The sequence below is a fragment of the Podarcis tiliguerta genome (assembly GCF_965153285.1).
Source record: "Podarcis tiliguerta genome assembly, chromosome: 6".
In the NCBI taxonomy this organism is placed as follows: domain Eukaryota; kingdom Metazoa; phylum Chordata; class Lepidosauria; order Squamata; family Lacertidae; genus Podarcis; species Podarcis tiliguerta.
In genome coordinates, this window is record NC_139539.1 from 50,983,903 (window position 1) to 51,001,137 (window position 17,235).

The following is a 17,235-nucleotide window of genomic DNA, read 5'->3' on the forward strand; positions in this document are numbered from 1 at the left end:
GCCACTTCTGGCGAACCAGAGCAGTGCATGGAAACGCCGTTTACCTTCTTGCCGGAGCAGTACCTATTTATCTACTTGTACTTTGACATGCTTTGGAACTGCTAGGTTGGCAGGAGCAGGGACCGAGCAACGGGAGCTCATCCCAACGCAGGGATTCGAACTGCTGATCTTCTGATTGGCAAGCCCTAAGCTCTGTGGTTTAACCCACAGCACCACCCGCGTCCCATAAGCTTCCTTACCCTGCTGCTTTTCTTCCATACTGTGGCTTGCCTGTTTACCTGCTGGCTCCAAGTGAGTAAGCAGTGAGCAAGGTGGAACAGTCCTTGTCCTCCGCAAGGTCCATCAATATTAATTTCAAAATAGACTGGGGAGGAGGCATGTTTGATTAATAAAGACTGCACACTAGGTGTGGCCTCAAAGTGTGTGTGTGTGTAATAAACATGTATGCTGTAGTTTAACTATAGTAACTATAGTATATTCATAGAGTCACAGGAAGCTTTGCAAGGCTACGGTAATTAAATTTTTTAAAGCAAATTTCTTAGCATTGTTGCAGGTATTCTTGTGCAGATGTTTCAGTAGCCTGGCTCATTGTAAAAGTTAGTATCGCCTTGATTGCCTTATTTTTGCATTACCAATTCCAATAGCTACTGGTGATCTACCAGTCATCTTACTCTTCCATTGAAATGGCAGGCGCTTGGAGGGGTTTTTCTGAATGTGTTGTGGTGATGCTCAAGAATGCCCTGAGAGAGTGTACTTGAGTGTACCCCATGTGTACTTGAGAGTTGAATGAAGAAGTATATGTGGCTGCAGTCTGTGGGCATGAGTGTGCTGCATTTAAGATTTTTTTTGGGGGGGGGGACTTGTATATTTTACTAGTACTAGAAAACGCTCCCTGTAAGCAGGAGCAAATGATGTGAAAATACAATGTTGAAGCCTGAGCATTGCAAAATAGTTCACATTTCTGCAGCGTATACCTTAAGCATGCCTCCCACTTATTAGAAGACTATATTAAAGAAGTAACATAATGAGCATTTCAGGAGAAAAATGTTTAAAGAAATTAGTAGTTTTGACACTATTGATCCTGCTGCCATAGGCAGGGAGATAGGAGGAGAGTTGTGATGATTATAAGTTTTTAACATCTGTCTTTAAAAAAGGAGAGTGGTGGAAGAAGCCCAAATTTGAGTTACTTCCTTCCGTTGAAGACTGATCTCCGTTTAAATGACTGTAGGTTTTACAGCTTACACCACTAGATTTTTCATCAGGGTTACTGATGATGTAAACAGCAGCTTCAATTTCCTGCTCTCTGAAACCAGATGGTATTCTCTCAAAAGTTATGAAGTCTTCAGATCTCAAATTACACACTTACTGAGGCTGCATTTGCATAGCTGTATTCCTCCAGGGCTACCTCTGCAGTAAGTGGAAGAGAAGAGGCAGGCGGCAGTTGCTGTTGAAGTCATTGCTCTGGAATAGAGCTGGTCATCTCAGCTTGCCACTATGAAAATTAGAACAGGCAATGGAGGAAGGGTGGTTCTAACTTCTACTTGTTCCCTCTGCTGTAAAAAAATAGTTTGCCCTAATGTGGACCTATTCATACAGACAGTTGAAGGTGAAATGTGTTAAATGAGCACGAGTTGTTGCTTATGTACCATATTTTTTTGTGTATAATATGCCCCTGTGTATAACACAATCCTTATTTTTTGGGACTCAAAATAAAGAAATCGCCCATATGCACTATCCGTGTATAAGATGACCCCCAATTTTAAACTTGAAAAAATAGGGGAAAGTATAGTCTTATACACGGAAAAATACAGTACTTTACTGTGGAAGGCATGTGAATTAACTTAAAAGTCAGCAGGCGCTCACCATGAAGAATGCTAATGTGAACACAGTCTAACTTACACATGCAGCCTGTATCTAATGTAAACCCAACAACTAATTTCTAAAGACTTTTGTCAAATTGTAGGGATTTCCCACGCCCTATTCTTGGACAAATTAAGTTAAAAGAAATATGTCCGTGAAGATAGACAGGATGAGGAAATGTTTGGCAGTGCAAATACTTACTTGTATGGTATAACCATCATTACCTGGATACCTTGGGTGACGATGTTCGATTAAAAGAGAGTTTTGGGTATGTGGGTTGAGGAAAATAGTAGGATAAAACATTTCTGGCACATATCCATATGTGATACTTGTGTGTGGATTGGTATAGAGACTGATGCACAAGGGAGGAGAATGCAGGGTACAGTTCTGCCACTGCAGATACTCGGACTGAATATCGAAGTGTGGGTGGAAAGCACTAAGCTGGCTTAAGTCATCCTAAATAACCCATCTCCCAATTTCTCAGTGATCTCCTCTCCCTTTCCTTTAAGTGAAGACCTATTTCGTCATTAGCAGGGATACCCAACAATGCATCTTGTTCAAATGAGAATTTATCGTGATTGAGGATGAACCCTCCTTCAGCAGATGCTTGTATTTAAAATGGGGATCTCACCTTTTAGCCCTGACCATTTGTAGCTAGGAATTTCTGTAGTTTCAGAATTTGGAGCTTGTGATGTAGTTAATGCGGTATAGAAAACCTGTCCCAATTGATGTTACCTCAGCTGTGTACCTTTGTAATACCTTTGTAAAAATTCGCAGAAATCATCTAGTGGTCTGGGCACTGGTGGGTGTTTGGGTTTCCTGGCTAGGGAAACTTGTTAAAATGTGGTTTGGGAATCTCTTGTAGTTGTGGTTAACTTAAAAAAAACTGGTAGTCTTATAACAGCAATATAGATTTGTTGTAAGTACAGTGGTGCCCCACAAGACAAATGCCTCGCAAGACGGAAAACCCGCTAGACAAAAGGGTTTTCCGTTTTTCAATGCGCTTCGCAGGACGAATTTCCTTATGGGCTTGCTTCGCAAGACGAAAATGTCTTGCGAGTCTTGAGATTTTTTCCCGCTCCCCACCCCCTTTTTCTAAGCTGCTAAACCGCTAATAGCCTTTTAGCAGCTAATCCCTTAAGCCTTTACTAGCCGCTACTAGCCGCTAAACCGCTAATAGCCCTAATCCGCTAATAGGGTTGCTTCGCAAGACAAAAAAACCGCCAGACGAGGAGACTCGGAGAACGAATTAATTTCGTCTTGCGAGGCACCACTGTATCATGACAGATTGACCAAAGAACATAAGGCATATCTAAAAGAATATTTCTAGTGGCAAATCTCCCTGCCTTGCAGACCCTTTTCCACTTGGCCAGGGAGGGCAGGGCCCAGACTCCACCTACAAAAGCTGAGACTGCTGAACAGACTCTTGGGCTCAGGTATTGTTTAGGGGGTTTCGTTGGGTGAGGGGGGATGTTGATGTTATTGATATTAATTTTTTGTATCTTTATTTTAGATCTTATGATGTGTGTGGAAATTGTTCAGCTTGGTTGTGTACTTTTTGATGTTTTCTTTATTGTTTATGACAACTTTCGATATGTTTGTAATTATGTAACTTTTCAAGCAGTAAGCATACAAATATGATGTATGTGTGCATAAAATATGTTGACCACCACTGGTGTATATGGATTTAAAGGCGGACTAGACACATTTATGGGGAGGATGAACCTATTCAGCAGCTGTTAGCCATGTTCTTATGAGGAACCCTCAGGTTAAGAAGCAACACTCCTCTGAAAACCAGCTGCTGTTGTCTTCATTTCCTGCTAGTGGGCTTGCCGGAAGTATTTGGCTGGTTCACTGGTGGAAACAAGATGCTGGATTAGGTGGAGGGCTAATCCCGGAGGGTTTCTCCTATGATGTTATGCTATCATCACAGTTAATGAATGGTTGCTAAATAGATAATTAGTTGAAGTTTATTGAATTGATATGGTGTTCAGGATTTACAGAGCTTGGAGTGATGTGCTAAAGCCAAAATCACAGTAATTATACAGTGAAGATACCTTTCTACAGCAAAATTGCACAGTCTCTGCGAAAGTCTGAAAGAACAACAATTCTTTGCAGTGGCTGCAGAAACTCATTAAGCTCAGGCTTAGAAAGGCTTCCCTTTGTAACAAATTCCACCCATTATAGAATGCATACTTTAGTTACTTTGATACTAATTTGTTACTTCACTCACAGTGTACAAGAGAGATTACTAAGAAGTACATTGGCCAATCTTGTTTGTGGCACAGTGTAATGCAAAAATTTCTAAAGTAAAACAGATAACACTTTGTTCATTTATTCTAACAAAGATACCTTTTTAAACTGTTACTGAGTATGAAGGCAATCTTATCCTGGATGCTTTCTTGTTCTTATCTATTTTGAAGGACTTAATTATTCCTGTTGTCAGTAGTGCAATTGCTTACAAAATTGCTTCCATCTCTAAATTACTATAATTAGAGCTATAACTCCCATATCTAGTTAATGTTGCTGTGCAGCTGGTGCTTTCATTAACATGTCAATTTTAGACTTATATGCCTTGCTGCATTGTAAAGAAAAAATTAATATTTGTTTTCATCTTCAAAATATCTATTTCTCATAAAGAAAACTTTCTCTTAATAGTGTTAAGAAAGATCTTCCCTGAGATTTGCAATGTTTTTGTCACTACAAGCTGGCTTCCTGAAGGGATGGAACAAACTTAGTTATAGCTGGAGTTTCCTGCAGTTGTGTGATGAGCCTTCATTCTTGAAATGTATTATGGGACAATAACACCATGCATGATCTCGCAGTGAAGGCCCTCTCCATCTCCTCCTCTGACATAGGCAGGAAAATGTAGAGACCTTTTCTTCAGTATGTGTACAAGACATTATGAATAGGTGGATGCTGACTGTTTAAACAATTAATAAAGTTTCATGGACCCAGGTGAAGATGTTGTTTTAAAGACATGGACTGGATCATTGAAGCATATGCTAGTTGTCCAATGCCAAAGCTATAAAGAAATTGTTTTGTGGTTTTCACTGTTCAACAGATGTGATTTTCACGTTTGCTGCAACAATAGTAGGGAGTATTTATTGTGTTTGCAACTGGTAGGATCCTGCCTGAGAAATTTAAACACAAAGGAAGGAGCAAGGAGCAAGAATTCATTTACTTATGATGCTGTAGGAGCAGAATAGCACGTCACATCTCTATTCTTTCTGCCAGTTCACCCACTGAGGCCTGGTTGTGTGTATATGTGGGTATCTACATGTCTTCTGAGCTTGGTCTTGTGTGGGAACTGGGGGTCATGGTTTATTACAAGTTCCAGTCAGTTTCAAAACAAGTGCAAACCATGGCTTATGAAGCTGTCTTGCACAACTAACCAGAATTTGTGATGAATCATGTTGTTGCTTCGCATACAAGCCGGGATTAGGGAAAACTGAATGTAATGTTGACAAGCCTCTTCTCTCAGCTGTGTGGAAGGAAAAAGTGAAAGAGGAGCCCATAGGCCCAAGATTTTGCCCAGGCTCGTTCCAGTATGTGCACATACAGGAGCTAAACCATGGTTTAGTGCTTCATGAGAATGAGGACTATAGATACAGATTACTTTCTAGCATTTTATTTTAAATAACCCTTAAAAGTAGATAGCTACTAAAAGTAGCCGCTTTTAAATGGCTGCTTCCATAAACATTAGCCCACTGTGAAGTTATTATGCTTTTAATACTGAAAATATCAAGCATTATTGAAAACAAAAAACAAATTGGAGCGAAGTAGGTCGGGATCAAAATGGTGGGAGCTATTTTGATACAGCTTTTATGTGATCCGGTAAACAAGTTCTTGGCCTGAAAACAACCTTATTGGAGGCAGTATTATCCATTTTACAGCATATGCCTGCCTGCTTTTCCTTCCTCCTATTCCTGTAAATGCTCTCATACCTTGTTGATCCAACACTGTTAGAGAGCTGCGATGCAGTATCATGTCAACAATATCTCAGGCCAGTGTTCCATAGTGTTGAGTTTCAAGAATGCTTTGGGAACTCTTAAACACATGTAACAAATGTTATTTTTACTTACAGGAGTGCATGGTTAACCCTATGTAACACAAATACTTCCCTATGCTTTCTGTCCCCATAGTAACATTCAGTATTGTTGCAGGTCTCTTAAATTACTGTTTTGCTTTTTGAAATTATTGGAAGCTTTTAAAATCCTTCATAACATGTAAATTTTGCCAAATATGCATTATGTATAATGCAGTTTATAATAAAATGCCTGACTCTTGCATTTCCCAACTCAGGGATGTCTGTGCACAAGTTAAAAGACAGGAAGGAAGAAAGCATGTAAAATGAGTTGTCTTGACATTCTTTCTATCTCAACTTTTCCTCTCCTCTCAATGGGAATAATGAACAGTGGACATTATCTAGTAGCTCTTTCTGCCAGTCACACATGGAGGAGTGGGGGAGCCAGTGGAGAGACAGGGAAGGCTTCCCCACGCTTGCCAGCTAGCACCTAACATGGCCCCACTGGTTGGAGGAGGAGGAGGAGGAAAAAGGCCCTTTCTCCAGGAGTCCTGCAGCAAAACTACTAGTTTGCTAATACGTTTATTACTTGGACCATCCTATATTCAGGGCACAACTGTCAGCTTCATTGCTTGAGTCTGAAATCGGCCTCTGCCCCCCATTTCTTTGTGATTACTTTGCCCCCAACTAATCTCTTAAATGTGTTTCTGGAGAATCTGAAGCAGAGCATTAACTTGAAGACACTTTGTGAATATATTTTATGAACTGAGACTTAACAGCACAAGACTGAAGATCAACATTTGCATACTGTATGTGGTGTAGCAGACACATTTTGAATGGACTCTCTTACTCAAAAGAGCAGTTTGATACTTTACTGAACATTTTAAGTATACCAAAGAGGTAGAACAGCAGCTTAATGGTGCTTTAGGTTATGGTTGGTAGCTCGATCAATTTTCCTTAATGTGCTCTAGCTTCTCTTGAATAACAGTAAACTTGTCTTTAAATAAAAATATTCAGAGACACAAAAGAACAACAAATGATTATCGGGGTGTTTAAAAGCTCATTTCGTTTGCATGTGTTATCCCAATATGCCTTCTGTCGAAGTATTGAGTCTTCAAACAAAAGGATACAAATTAATTGTGTTCTGGGGCCAGCATTTGATTTTTTTTCTTGTACATTAATTTTCTCTTGTTTCTCTACCCTCTCTTATCAGAGATGCTCACAATGGTTTAAATTCTTCTAACAGAGTATTATTATCTGTGCTTTCAATATAACTGGCATCCCTTTTTGATGAAAAGTTAAAAAAATGTAACTGATATACAAAATTAGAAATTATTTCCTTTTTTCGGTTTCTAAGTAAACATGTTAGAATGGTGTGCCTTGACTTACCAGTAAAAACCCTTCAATGTAAACTTGCACATATCAAATGTTATAGATCTTCCTAGATTTTTATTCTGATCTGATCATATAGTTTTTTACTTGCTCTTCTTTAAAATCAGGGGTGTGAAACAGCAGCCTGCAGGCCCCCACCACCCTCCCATTTGGCTTGTGAGGCCATTGTGGCTAAGCTGTACTACCTGCCTTGCACCTGATGTCATGTATGATGTTTAATGTGGGGCAGGTAAGGGTGGGGCTTGGCCAAAAGGGTTCTTGAAGGTATGGTACCTATAAAACCTATTATATTGCTGAGCAATATACCAATCTGAAGGACTTCTAAAGACCGACGTGGGCAATGAAGCTCACCCAGTGTCATTGTCATTTAACTCAAACCAGCTTCTCAAATGTATCCACTCCTCACAGAAGCCTTGGTGATGAGGTGTTTAACCTGTGTTCGAAAAATTTAATTGCTATGCTTTTCTTAGGTAGGAATCCTTGACCTTTACTGGTACTACTTGAAACAAGAAGCAGCATTTTAATTACAGCCAATTTTTGTATAGCCATTCATGACTTCCTTCCTTCCATAAACTAGGAATACTTCATGTAATCTTATTTGGTAAAACTTTACCAAATACCTTGGCTAATATATGTACCTTACATGCTTCTTATATTAGTTTCCTCCTTAATTATCAAAATTCTTTTTTTCTTTGGATAATGCGATTCATGGACAGTTATTGATACTATTTTCTACTTTTAGTATCTAAGATTTCTAAAAAGTAAATCAAAATCAAAAAAAGGTATTACATCGATTTCTTTAAATCTAGAGTGAAATTGAATATTATTCCACTAGAGTCATTGTAAATGCCCTAACAAAATTATTTCCCTTATTTCAGTATTTGCTTCTCTTTGCCTTTCATTTCAGTTGTAGGACCAGTAATAGAAAGAGCTTGATCGTAACCTCCAGCACATCTCCAACACTTCCTCGACCACATTCTCCACTCCATGGCCATGCAGGTAATGACAATTCCCCCCCCCCCTTTCCTGTAAATCTTTTTTGACAGAGCAGCTATTGTTCTCATGATGCTAGGCATCAGTTTTTGAAATGAATTTGGTATTTGTGACTGAAGTGAATGAGAGCTCATGAATAATTTGTGTCCCTAATTTTGACAGTAGGAACAGCATCTGTTTTTGGTTTGTAGCTTGGGCATCATGTCATAATGCAATTAATCACCTCTGTTTGCCGTTCTTAGTTTCAAAGCATTTTAAAAACAGTCTGAAGTTTACTTTTTGTATAGACTTTGTAATGTTGCATTTATGCTTTGTTAACTTCTTTCTTACCTCTAAGAGAGACGGTTTCTGTTTCATGTTATTCATTCTCCAGAGCAATTCTCCCAATTCTCTCATTTCTTTTTCTTTTGATTCATCTAAAAAGTGTTTTATTAGAGCCCTTTGTCTTGGGCAGGAGTCCATACAAGCACTTCACTATGATAGGGAAACATGTTGTGAGCTCAGTTACAGTTGGGAAACGAAGATCAAGATGCAGCAAACCATATTGGAAGAGTAACCAGCAAACTCCCTTGAATAGCATTTCCGGGCACATTTCAGTAACCACCGCACCACATCTTTCCTTGTTATTTTGTCCCCCACCCTGCAATCATTCATTTAAAAAATATTTATATTTTATTGAAAATATTTCCAGAGCGATTTTCTACCAAATCCCTCTAAAACATATTATCCCTAGATCAGATCAGTCCAATGAACTCTCACCTGTTGTTCTTTAATAATAGAAAATGGTCCATTTAAATGAGTTTGCTCTAAAAGCATATTGAACATGCCATCGACCTTTGCATTGACCCCGCTTCTAAAGGCACCGTTTTATTGCTTTAGTTGATACAATACATGCTGCAACAGCTGTTTTTGTTTTCAAAATCCCAAGGTCCATAGAAAGTGATTTGAGGTTGTTACTGGAACCAGTCAGTTCTCAGTCTCCGCTTTGTGGGTCAGGTTCCTGAGTTGGTGGATTGCAGACTCAAGACACAGGAGCAGTCCAGGCAATTCGCTCTTTATTGCCGGCATTAAGCGTAACTTGCAATATATACAGAATAGTCCGCTTAGGCTACTGATCCCAGCAGCCAGACATCTCATACAGCATACAGCAGAATACATCATTAATCCATACCAGCAGCAGTTGTAGTAGTAGTTTCATCAGTTGCAGGCAATGAGAGAAACTAACACACACACTCTCACTGAATCTTTCTCTAGCTGTTTCTCTGGCTCTCTAGCTAGAAAGAGAAACTAAAGACCAGCCTTTTAAGGCTACAGGTTCCTGGCTGTGCAAAGGAAACCAATTAACTCCTGATCCTTGTCTTGCACCAGTGTAAGTAGTTAGGCTTCTCGGGTTAGTTTCTGGAACATTCTCTACTTCCAATTAACAGAAACTTACTCAGTTTTCTGCAAAACGAATGATCAATCCCCCAACAAGCCTAATGTCTGTCATCTATGCTCTGGTAATATTAAGGTTAGATTACTGCAATGAAGATGGTTTGGAAATGTCAGCTGGTGCAGTATTCAGCGGCCAGACTGGTTACCCATGCAAGAAAGTTTGAACATAAAACTCCATTCCTGGCCAAATTGCACTGGCTGCCAGGTAGTTTACAGGCCCAAATCAAAGTGCTGGTTTGATTCATAAAGCCTTAAATCAGGCATGACCAAACTTGGCCCTCCAGATGTTTTGGGACTACAGCTCCCATCATCCCTAGCTAACAGGACCAGTGGTCAGAGATGATGGGAATTGTAGTCCCAAAGCATCTGGAAGGCCAAGTTTGGCCATGCCTGCCTTAAATGGTTCTGGACCATAGTACATCAAGGACCGCCTCTCCCCATATGAACTCACTTGGACCCTGCAATCATCATCATCCGAGGCCCTTCTTCATTTGCTTCTTCAATGAGAGCTCCGGAGGGTGGCGACACAAGAGTGGACCTTTTAAAAAATCACTTTGGGGGGGTGTCTGCTTTGGGCTCTTTCTTGATAGTACCAAATGATGCTTTGGAAATACATTTAAATGCTGCTAATATTTCAGGGTATCTCCGATTAAACTTCAGTATTCTCTGCTTCATAAAAGCTAAGAGAGCTGATATCTCTCTTTCTGGAGATACTGACCCAGACAGCCCTAAACGTTGGCATTGATCCAGTCCTCCTGGGGAACACCAGATGCTATAATTATCCTTCCAAGAAATGCCAAGAAGTATGAATAGAATACTGAAAAAGTGGGAATTGTTGGCTTTCATGTTTTTAGTGAAACTCTACAGTTCATTCTGTTCAAAGTGTATCCCCCATATCCTCTTTGGACAGCAAAACCGAAGGAATAGTAGCAGTTCAACTAGAATGAGCCATCTGGTCCTCTGATTTAAAAGCTGCTTATCTTACTGGTATCCAAGAACTTCCTTAAGTTCTCAGAGGAGAGTTTAAACAGTTGCCTGTTGACCTTAGAGCAAGCATTTCAGAAGTCTAAGAAGCATTCTCTTCTAAAGACAGAATCCTGTAGCTGAGAATTGTAAAAGGAATTATTATGATGTTCTAATAATTTTGTTGATTTCATAACAGAATCCAGTTACAAACACAGATTACAGAATACCTAGTACAAAGTCAAACTAGATCACAGAAGTGATTCAATTATCTTTGTCACTACGAGTTTGTCAGAGTTAACTAGAGGACATTCACTTGATTGAATGACTCCTCCCATTGGATTGGATAGGCAAGGTATTTTAAGTTAATGATTAAACTGTATCAGATACCCAAGACCAAAATATGTTTTATTATTCCACACTCCCACTATGCATGAAAAGATGTCCCAGTTGCAACAATAAATTTATAACCCACTCTTCACACTGAGGTCCCAGGACAGGTTACAACCATTTAAAACACAACATTAAAAACAAATCAGAACAGCATACAATCGTAAAAATAGGGTGGGTCCTAAAATTTACATTTCTAATGTAAAAAGAATTTACACATTTCCCAAGAAGTTTCAATGGACATTTTTCAAAATTATTTCACTGGAAATAACCTCAAATGTTTATAGGTGAAATGAGTAATAGTTCAGTTTTCAAATGGATACACTGTTATATGGATGTTTTCATTGTATATCATCTTTCAAAGTAGTGATGCAAACAATTACTTGTTTGATATTTATGTGTGTGTGTGTTTAAGAATAATAGAGGGCAGCACCAATATATGGAAGAAATAAGAAGCAGCAACTTGCGAGGTGTTAAGAGATATTTGAGAACCCTTTGATTCTAGATCATTAAATCTGTGTAAGCGTTTGAGCAGCAAGACCACCACCTTGTTGCCTGTCAGCTTTAATGACCAAACAGAGCACTCTACTTTTGGTAACTGCACAGTAAAATGGTGTTCCAGCAGTTGTGCCCTTTTCTTCTCCATAGACATCTGTCCCAGGGGCAAGATGGTACTAACGTAAACGGGGGCCAGAGGGGGGAGTATTTCTGCTAAGAGTTGTGCATTTCTTACTGTCTCATTATGGTCTACCGTGGTGAAATGTAATTTAAATATTTATTGCATTTTCACTCCTTAGTGACAGGAGGGTATTCTTGGATTCCTTCTTCATATACATGCAGAATCACAAACAGATGACACCATCAATGAGAACAGGCGTGCCAACACCAACTTTTTTTGTAGTATAGACAGTGAGGACTTTTTCAGATCTTTATGGGGGTCTTGTGAGCAGATTCTCTGGTATTTGCCTTGATAATAATAATTGCTTATAAATATCTGGCACTATTGCATTACGTGCGTGCACACACAGAGATTACCAAAATTCTACTGTTGTCCTAATGAGTAGTAGTGGATTAGCTTGACTTTAATTTTACAAGTTCAAATAATTATTTTTTAACTTTTCCATAATGTATCCAGCTTGATTAAATGTTCTGTCTGTTAATTTGAAATTCACAACATGAATTTTCTAGAGAACGTGATATCTGGATTGAGGCTAATAGGATTTTAGAGATTGATGGTCCTAATCAAATGCTTCATGGAGAGTTGCTTAAATCTCTTAGGATGATTGGCACTGCTGCCAAGGTTTTCGTTGTTGTTGTTGTTTTTAAAAATGCATTTGTAACACGTTGCCATAGAATTTGAAGAGATTTGAGTCTTGGAGCCCAGTACACAATTGCTCACTATAAAGCATTAAAATTGTCATATTCAATCAGAGGCTTTCACCTAATCACAATTAAAACATCCATCGTGGAGAGAGATACCCTGCTTTATTTTTTATTTTTTTATAGTCTACTGTTCAGCCTGAACGTTCCAGGGTGGTTCACAACATTTCAGTTAAATACAATATATTACATAAACCATAGAAACCTAGAAATCTATACGTAATAACAAAGTAGTCATGAAATAGGAATGGATTCTATAAATTAGTCACCTCTCTGGGTATGAAGGAAAAGTTACATCTTAATGTTGAAAAACTATTTAAAATGGGGGGCAACTGTATCCAGTGGGATACAACAGGGGGCCATAACAGAGAAGACCAAGCTGTTGACGGAACTATAAGCAGGGCCTCTCCTGCAGATCTTAAGGCTGACAGACAGTGGGAGCAACACTGTCAAAATCCAACCAATTGCAAAAATCGTTTATACAAATAAAATGCACACTCACAACAAATGCTGCTATTTAGATTTTGAGTTAACACAAAGACTCATGTATGCCACATGACAAAAACTCCTACAATGGAGATTAGTTTATTTTATCTCAGCAAATTTGTGTGTATTTCTATTAGCATATTCTTAATGTTACACAAGCCCTACTATTTGAACTGTTTTCCTCATGTTTCATAGACTGCAAGCTTATGCTGGCATATTGCTTGCCCCAACTGTAGAGGTACATTGATGCAGGGAAGTTCAGATAGTGTACTTTCACTCATTTCTACACCTGTGTAACGTCCCTCCATCTTCATTGCCTAACCCTCTGACTGCTGCCACTCATGGTCCTGCCTGCCCCCTATCCCCTCCCCTCCGATTTATGAGTTCTTTAAAACATACGGTTGGATTCAAACTTGTAATGAGCACAGTTATGTTTATGCTTGAGAAAGAAGGGTGGGGAGGTTATTTTTGCCAATTCCTCCTTCCTCCTCCTGTAGCTCCCTGTTTCCCTGGAAAGCTGCTCTGGAGAGTTCGGGAGGTGATTGTGGGGACTGCATAGAGAATCTGCAAAAATTAATTCCTTCCTCCAGTGGGGAAGCCTCTACAGGATCCTGGTTCTTTCCATAAATGGAATGAGCAAGTATGGGTCCAACCCATAGAATATTACAATAAATAATACTACATAAGACGAACTGAACTACAGTTCCTACATTCCCCTTCTCCCTTCTGTTTTCAGTGTTTTCACTTTGACAAGTAGAATAGGGCTGCTAATTGTTTTTCATCTTGAGCTGGGAAATATCTCACCTGGGATCTAATTAAAATTCCAGAATGGGGGGTGGGATGTGCCACAGAAACCCCTATCAAACTGTTATTGAGAAGTCAGTGTGTGCTATCTAGCAGATTATGTGCTGTGCTGCATTTGTTAACACCACCAGTTTATAAACATTTTACTAATCTCATTTGTCGGGTCAGGCTACATCTATTGCTTAAAATGTCAATCTTCTACTGAATGCTGCCACATCTTGAATGTATTAGATCACTGCAAAAGTAGGTAATCATATGTTACTGTAATTAGGTATCCTGGTTATTTTAATGCTAATTCATCAGTTCCCATATTCAGATAACTTTACATTTGCTCTTATAGAAACAATGAAAGATCAGTGCCTTTAAACTGATGTAGAGTAAAAATAGATAGTAAAAATTGGTTACCGTCATCTGAACATAAAAAATCTCAGTGACTTGTACAGCATTGAGGCACTCATCAAATTACAATAACAGAAATAGTTTTGAATGCACAGCAAATGTCAACATTTTGTAATTTTCTGAACAGGTGGAAGTCCGTTGGACAGTCCCAGAAATTTCTCCCCAAATGCACCCTCTCACTTTTCCTTCGTTCCTGCCCGTAGGTATGTATGCATACACATTTTAGTTCTGATTTGCATGTAAAAGCCTCATGAGGCAATTCTTTTTTGCTTGTTGCTTAAAGTAATTTGGTGTTGTGTTCTTGACTGACTCACTTAACTCAATTCTCAAGAATATTTTTAAAAACAATATTTTTGTTGGCTTCTCATTCAGAATGTGAGACATTGCAAAAAAGCAAGCTAAAGGGGGGGGGGGATAAAATAAAAAAGTACACACATGAAGACTGCCTGGCCTAGGCAAATGTTTATTATTGTGCTTATATTTGAGAAAGTGGATTCCTGTGGCTGTATTTGAACATATGTGGCAGGAGATGCAAAGAGTTGTGGAGTAGGTATGCCTTGTGCTCTTCAGTGTTAGAGTGGGAGAGAAGGGGAAGTGAAAGTTATGATCACATTTCCACTCATGCTGTTTCCAGATTGGGACAGATGAAAATGGCCTTTGCCAATTCTGTTCACAGGCCATATGGGGAATGCTTGTTTGAAATAAAGTGCTTTAAAGGCTACCAGTGTGGAACCCTGCCCAGTCAGCCCTTGTAAGTTACAGACAAACGCTGATTGGCAAAACAGAGAATCAAAACCTACCTCTTGACAGCCCATTTTTGTGGGTAAGGTGCAGCTTCTGTGTGTGGCTCAGGTACTCCCATAATAGTTTTTGCATTATTGGATGGCACTGTTTGCTTGCCTGTTTGTTTTTTCAGGGCATAGATTTGGTTAGCAAGATTTTTTTATACTTGTTTGGTATTAACTATTGGGCTGTGGGGTATTTGTCATCCTTTCCCAATGGTTCATTGCACTGGAACACCTGGTTTCTTTTGCTCGCCTTTATCTTTCTGTTCTGTCTACGAGTTTTCTGATACCAAGGCCTTCCTTCTCATTAGAGGGAAGACCGAGTGAGCTGGCTATTTGGAAAGAAAGCGTTTATCTTTTGGTCATCTATTTCAGAAATGACTTTTTAAATATCTGGCTGCCCAAAATAACACCAGGCTATCCATAATATGCTTGGATGTTTGAAGCAGCTCTCCCCCCCAAAGAAAACCCTGGGTACAAGGAAAAAGGGGGAAGCAAACAATGCCATCCATTACTCAGTGCATCAGTGTATTTTTTCAAGGATAACTGAATAACACCCAATGCTCCTACTGCAATACATTATGCAAATGGTGAGCTTGTGCCTTGCTTCATCAATTGCTTTCCCAACTCTTCCAGCCTACAGCAAACACACACAGTTCCGGGCACTTAAGCCATGTTGCAGTGTCTTTACAACTGTTCCTAAAGCCTGGGTCTTCCTCAGTCTCAAGTGGTCTTACTGTTTCAGCTGTTGCTAATACAGTAGTGCATTATCTCACAGGATCTGTGACTAGTTATTCACCTTCTCTCTTGCTGTGCTCACAGGAGACAGATAGTGGGAGGAGGGCCAGCTACCATAAAGGCCAGTCCGATGTCATTCACAAAATAGCTATGCTACATGAGGCAACCTACACTGGATCATGGCACATGAGACCCTTCCCCCAACTTCCACGATCCAAAAGAGTGTGAGGCAAAGCCACTTCAGTGAAACTGGGAGGCAGGGAAAACTTTGCCAGACTGGAGACTGTGCTTTTATCCTCTTTAGGTGGCATTTTTCTTCCCTCCTGAATATTTTAATAATTGCTTGGGTCAGGGGACGTGATCTTCACTGCTCAACAGCTTCAAGAAAAATGCAGAGAGCAAAACCAAGCCCTTTATATGGCATTTATTGACCTGACTAAGGCCTTTGAAACTGTAAATCATAATGCCCTGTGGACTGTCCTCCTGAAAATTGGCTGCCCTGATAAATTTGTGAACATCCTTCAGCTCCTCCATGGTAATATGACAACAACTATTACAGATAACAATGGCTCTCAATGTGAACCATTCACAGTGGGGTCAGGTGTTAAACAGGGTTGTGTTATCGCCCCAACTCTATTAATTATTTTCATTGCCATGATCCTACACATTGTCAAAGGGAAACTCCCCACCGGGGTAGAAGTCATATCAAACAGTTGGAAAGCTCTTTAATCTGAGTAGGCGGAAAGGAAAGAGTAAGGTTACCATAACTTCCGTCACAGAGCTTCAGTATCCTAAATATCTTTGCAGAAGCTTACGAAAAGCTTGGCCTATCACTCAACATCCAAAAAACTAAAGTGCTGCACCAATAAGCACAAAACAACCCCTCTGCAATGCCACAAATCCAACTCAGTGGTGTAATGTTGGAAAGTGTTGATCACTTCTCCTACCTGGGCAGTTATCTTTCCACAAGGGCTGACATTGATGCCAAAATCCAGCATCGCCTGAGCTCTGCGTGTGCAGCTTTCTCCCAATTGAAGCGCAGAGTATTTGAGGACCATGACATTCGCAGGAGAACCAAAATGCGTGCTTACAAAGCTATTCTACTACCAATCTTGCTGTATGCTTGTGTAACATGGACCACTTATAAACGCCATCTCCAACTCCTTGAAAGATTCCATCAATGGTGTCTCTGAAAATTTTTAGATTTCACTTGGGAAGCCAGGTGAACTAATACCAGTGTACTGGAAGAAGCAAATATCACCGTTGGCGAAGCAACGATTCTTCAGCATCAACTTCATTGGACTACCCATGTTGTTAGGAGGCCTGATTATTGTCTTCTGAAGCAACTACACTATTCCGAAGTTAAAAATGGAAAGTGTAATGCTGGTGGTCAACAAAAGAGGTTTAAAGACTCTGTGAAGGCAAATCTACAAAAAGGTAATATAAGCACCAACAACTGGGAAGCACTGACCTGCGAGTGCTCCAATTGGAGAACAGACTTTACCAAAGGTGTTGTGGACTTTGAAGATGCTCAAACTCAGGATGAAAGGGAGAAACATGCTAAGAGGAAGGCACGTTTGGGAA

The 17,235-nt window shown here is 39.6% G+C and overlaps 1 protein-coding gene across 16 annotated transcripts in view; it reads left to right on the forward strand.

The window, feature by feature from the left end:
* Positions 1-17,235, forward strand: part of MAST2 (microtubule associated serine/threonine kinase 2) — a 142,403-nt gene that overhangs the window by 82,770 nt on the left and 42,398 nt on the right. For all 16 annotated transcript variants that reach the window (XR_014512945.1, XR_014512946.1, XR_014512947.1 and 13 more), the window contains 2 exons: positions 8,187-8,278; positions 14,256-14,331. Coding sequence is in view for 7 of the 16 variants with exons in the window: in XM_083447773.1 (XP_083303899.1) it covers positions 8,187-8,278; positions 14,256-14,331 (168 nt within the window). In the remaining 9 variants the exon portion in view is untranslated. The remainder of the gene's footprint in view (positions 1-8,186; positions 8,279-14,255; positions 14,332-17,235) is intronic.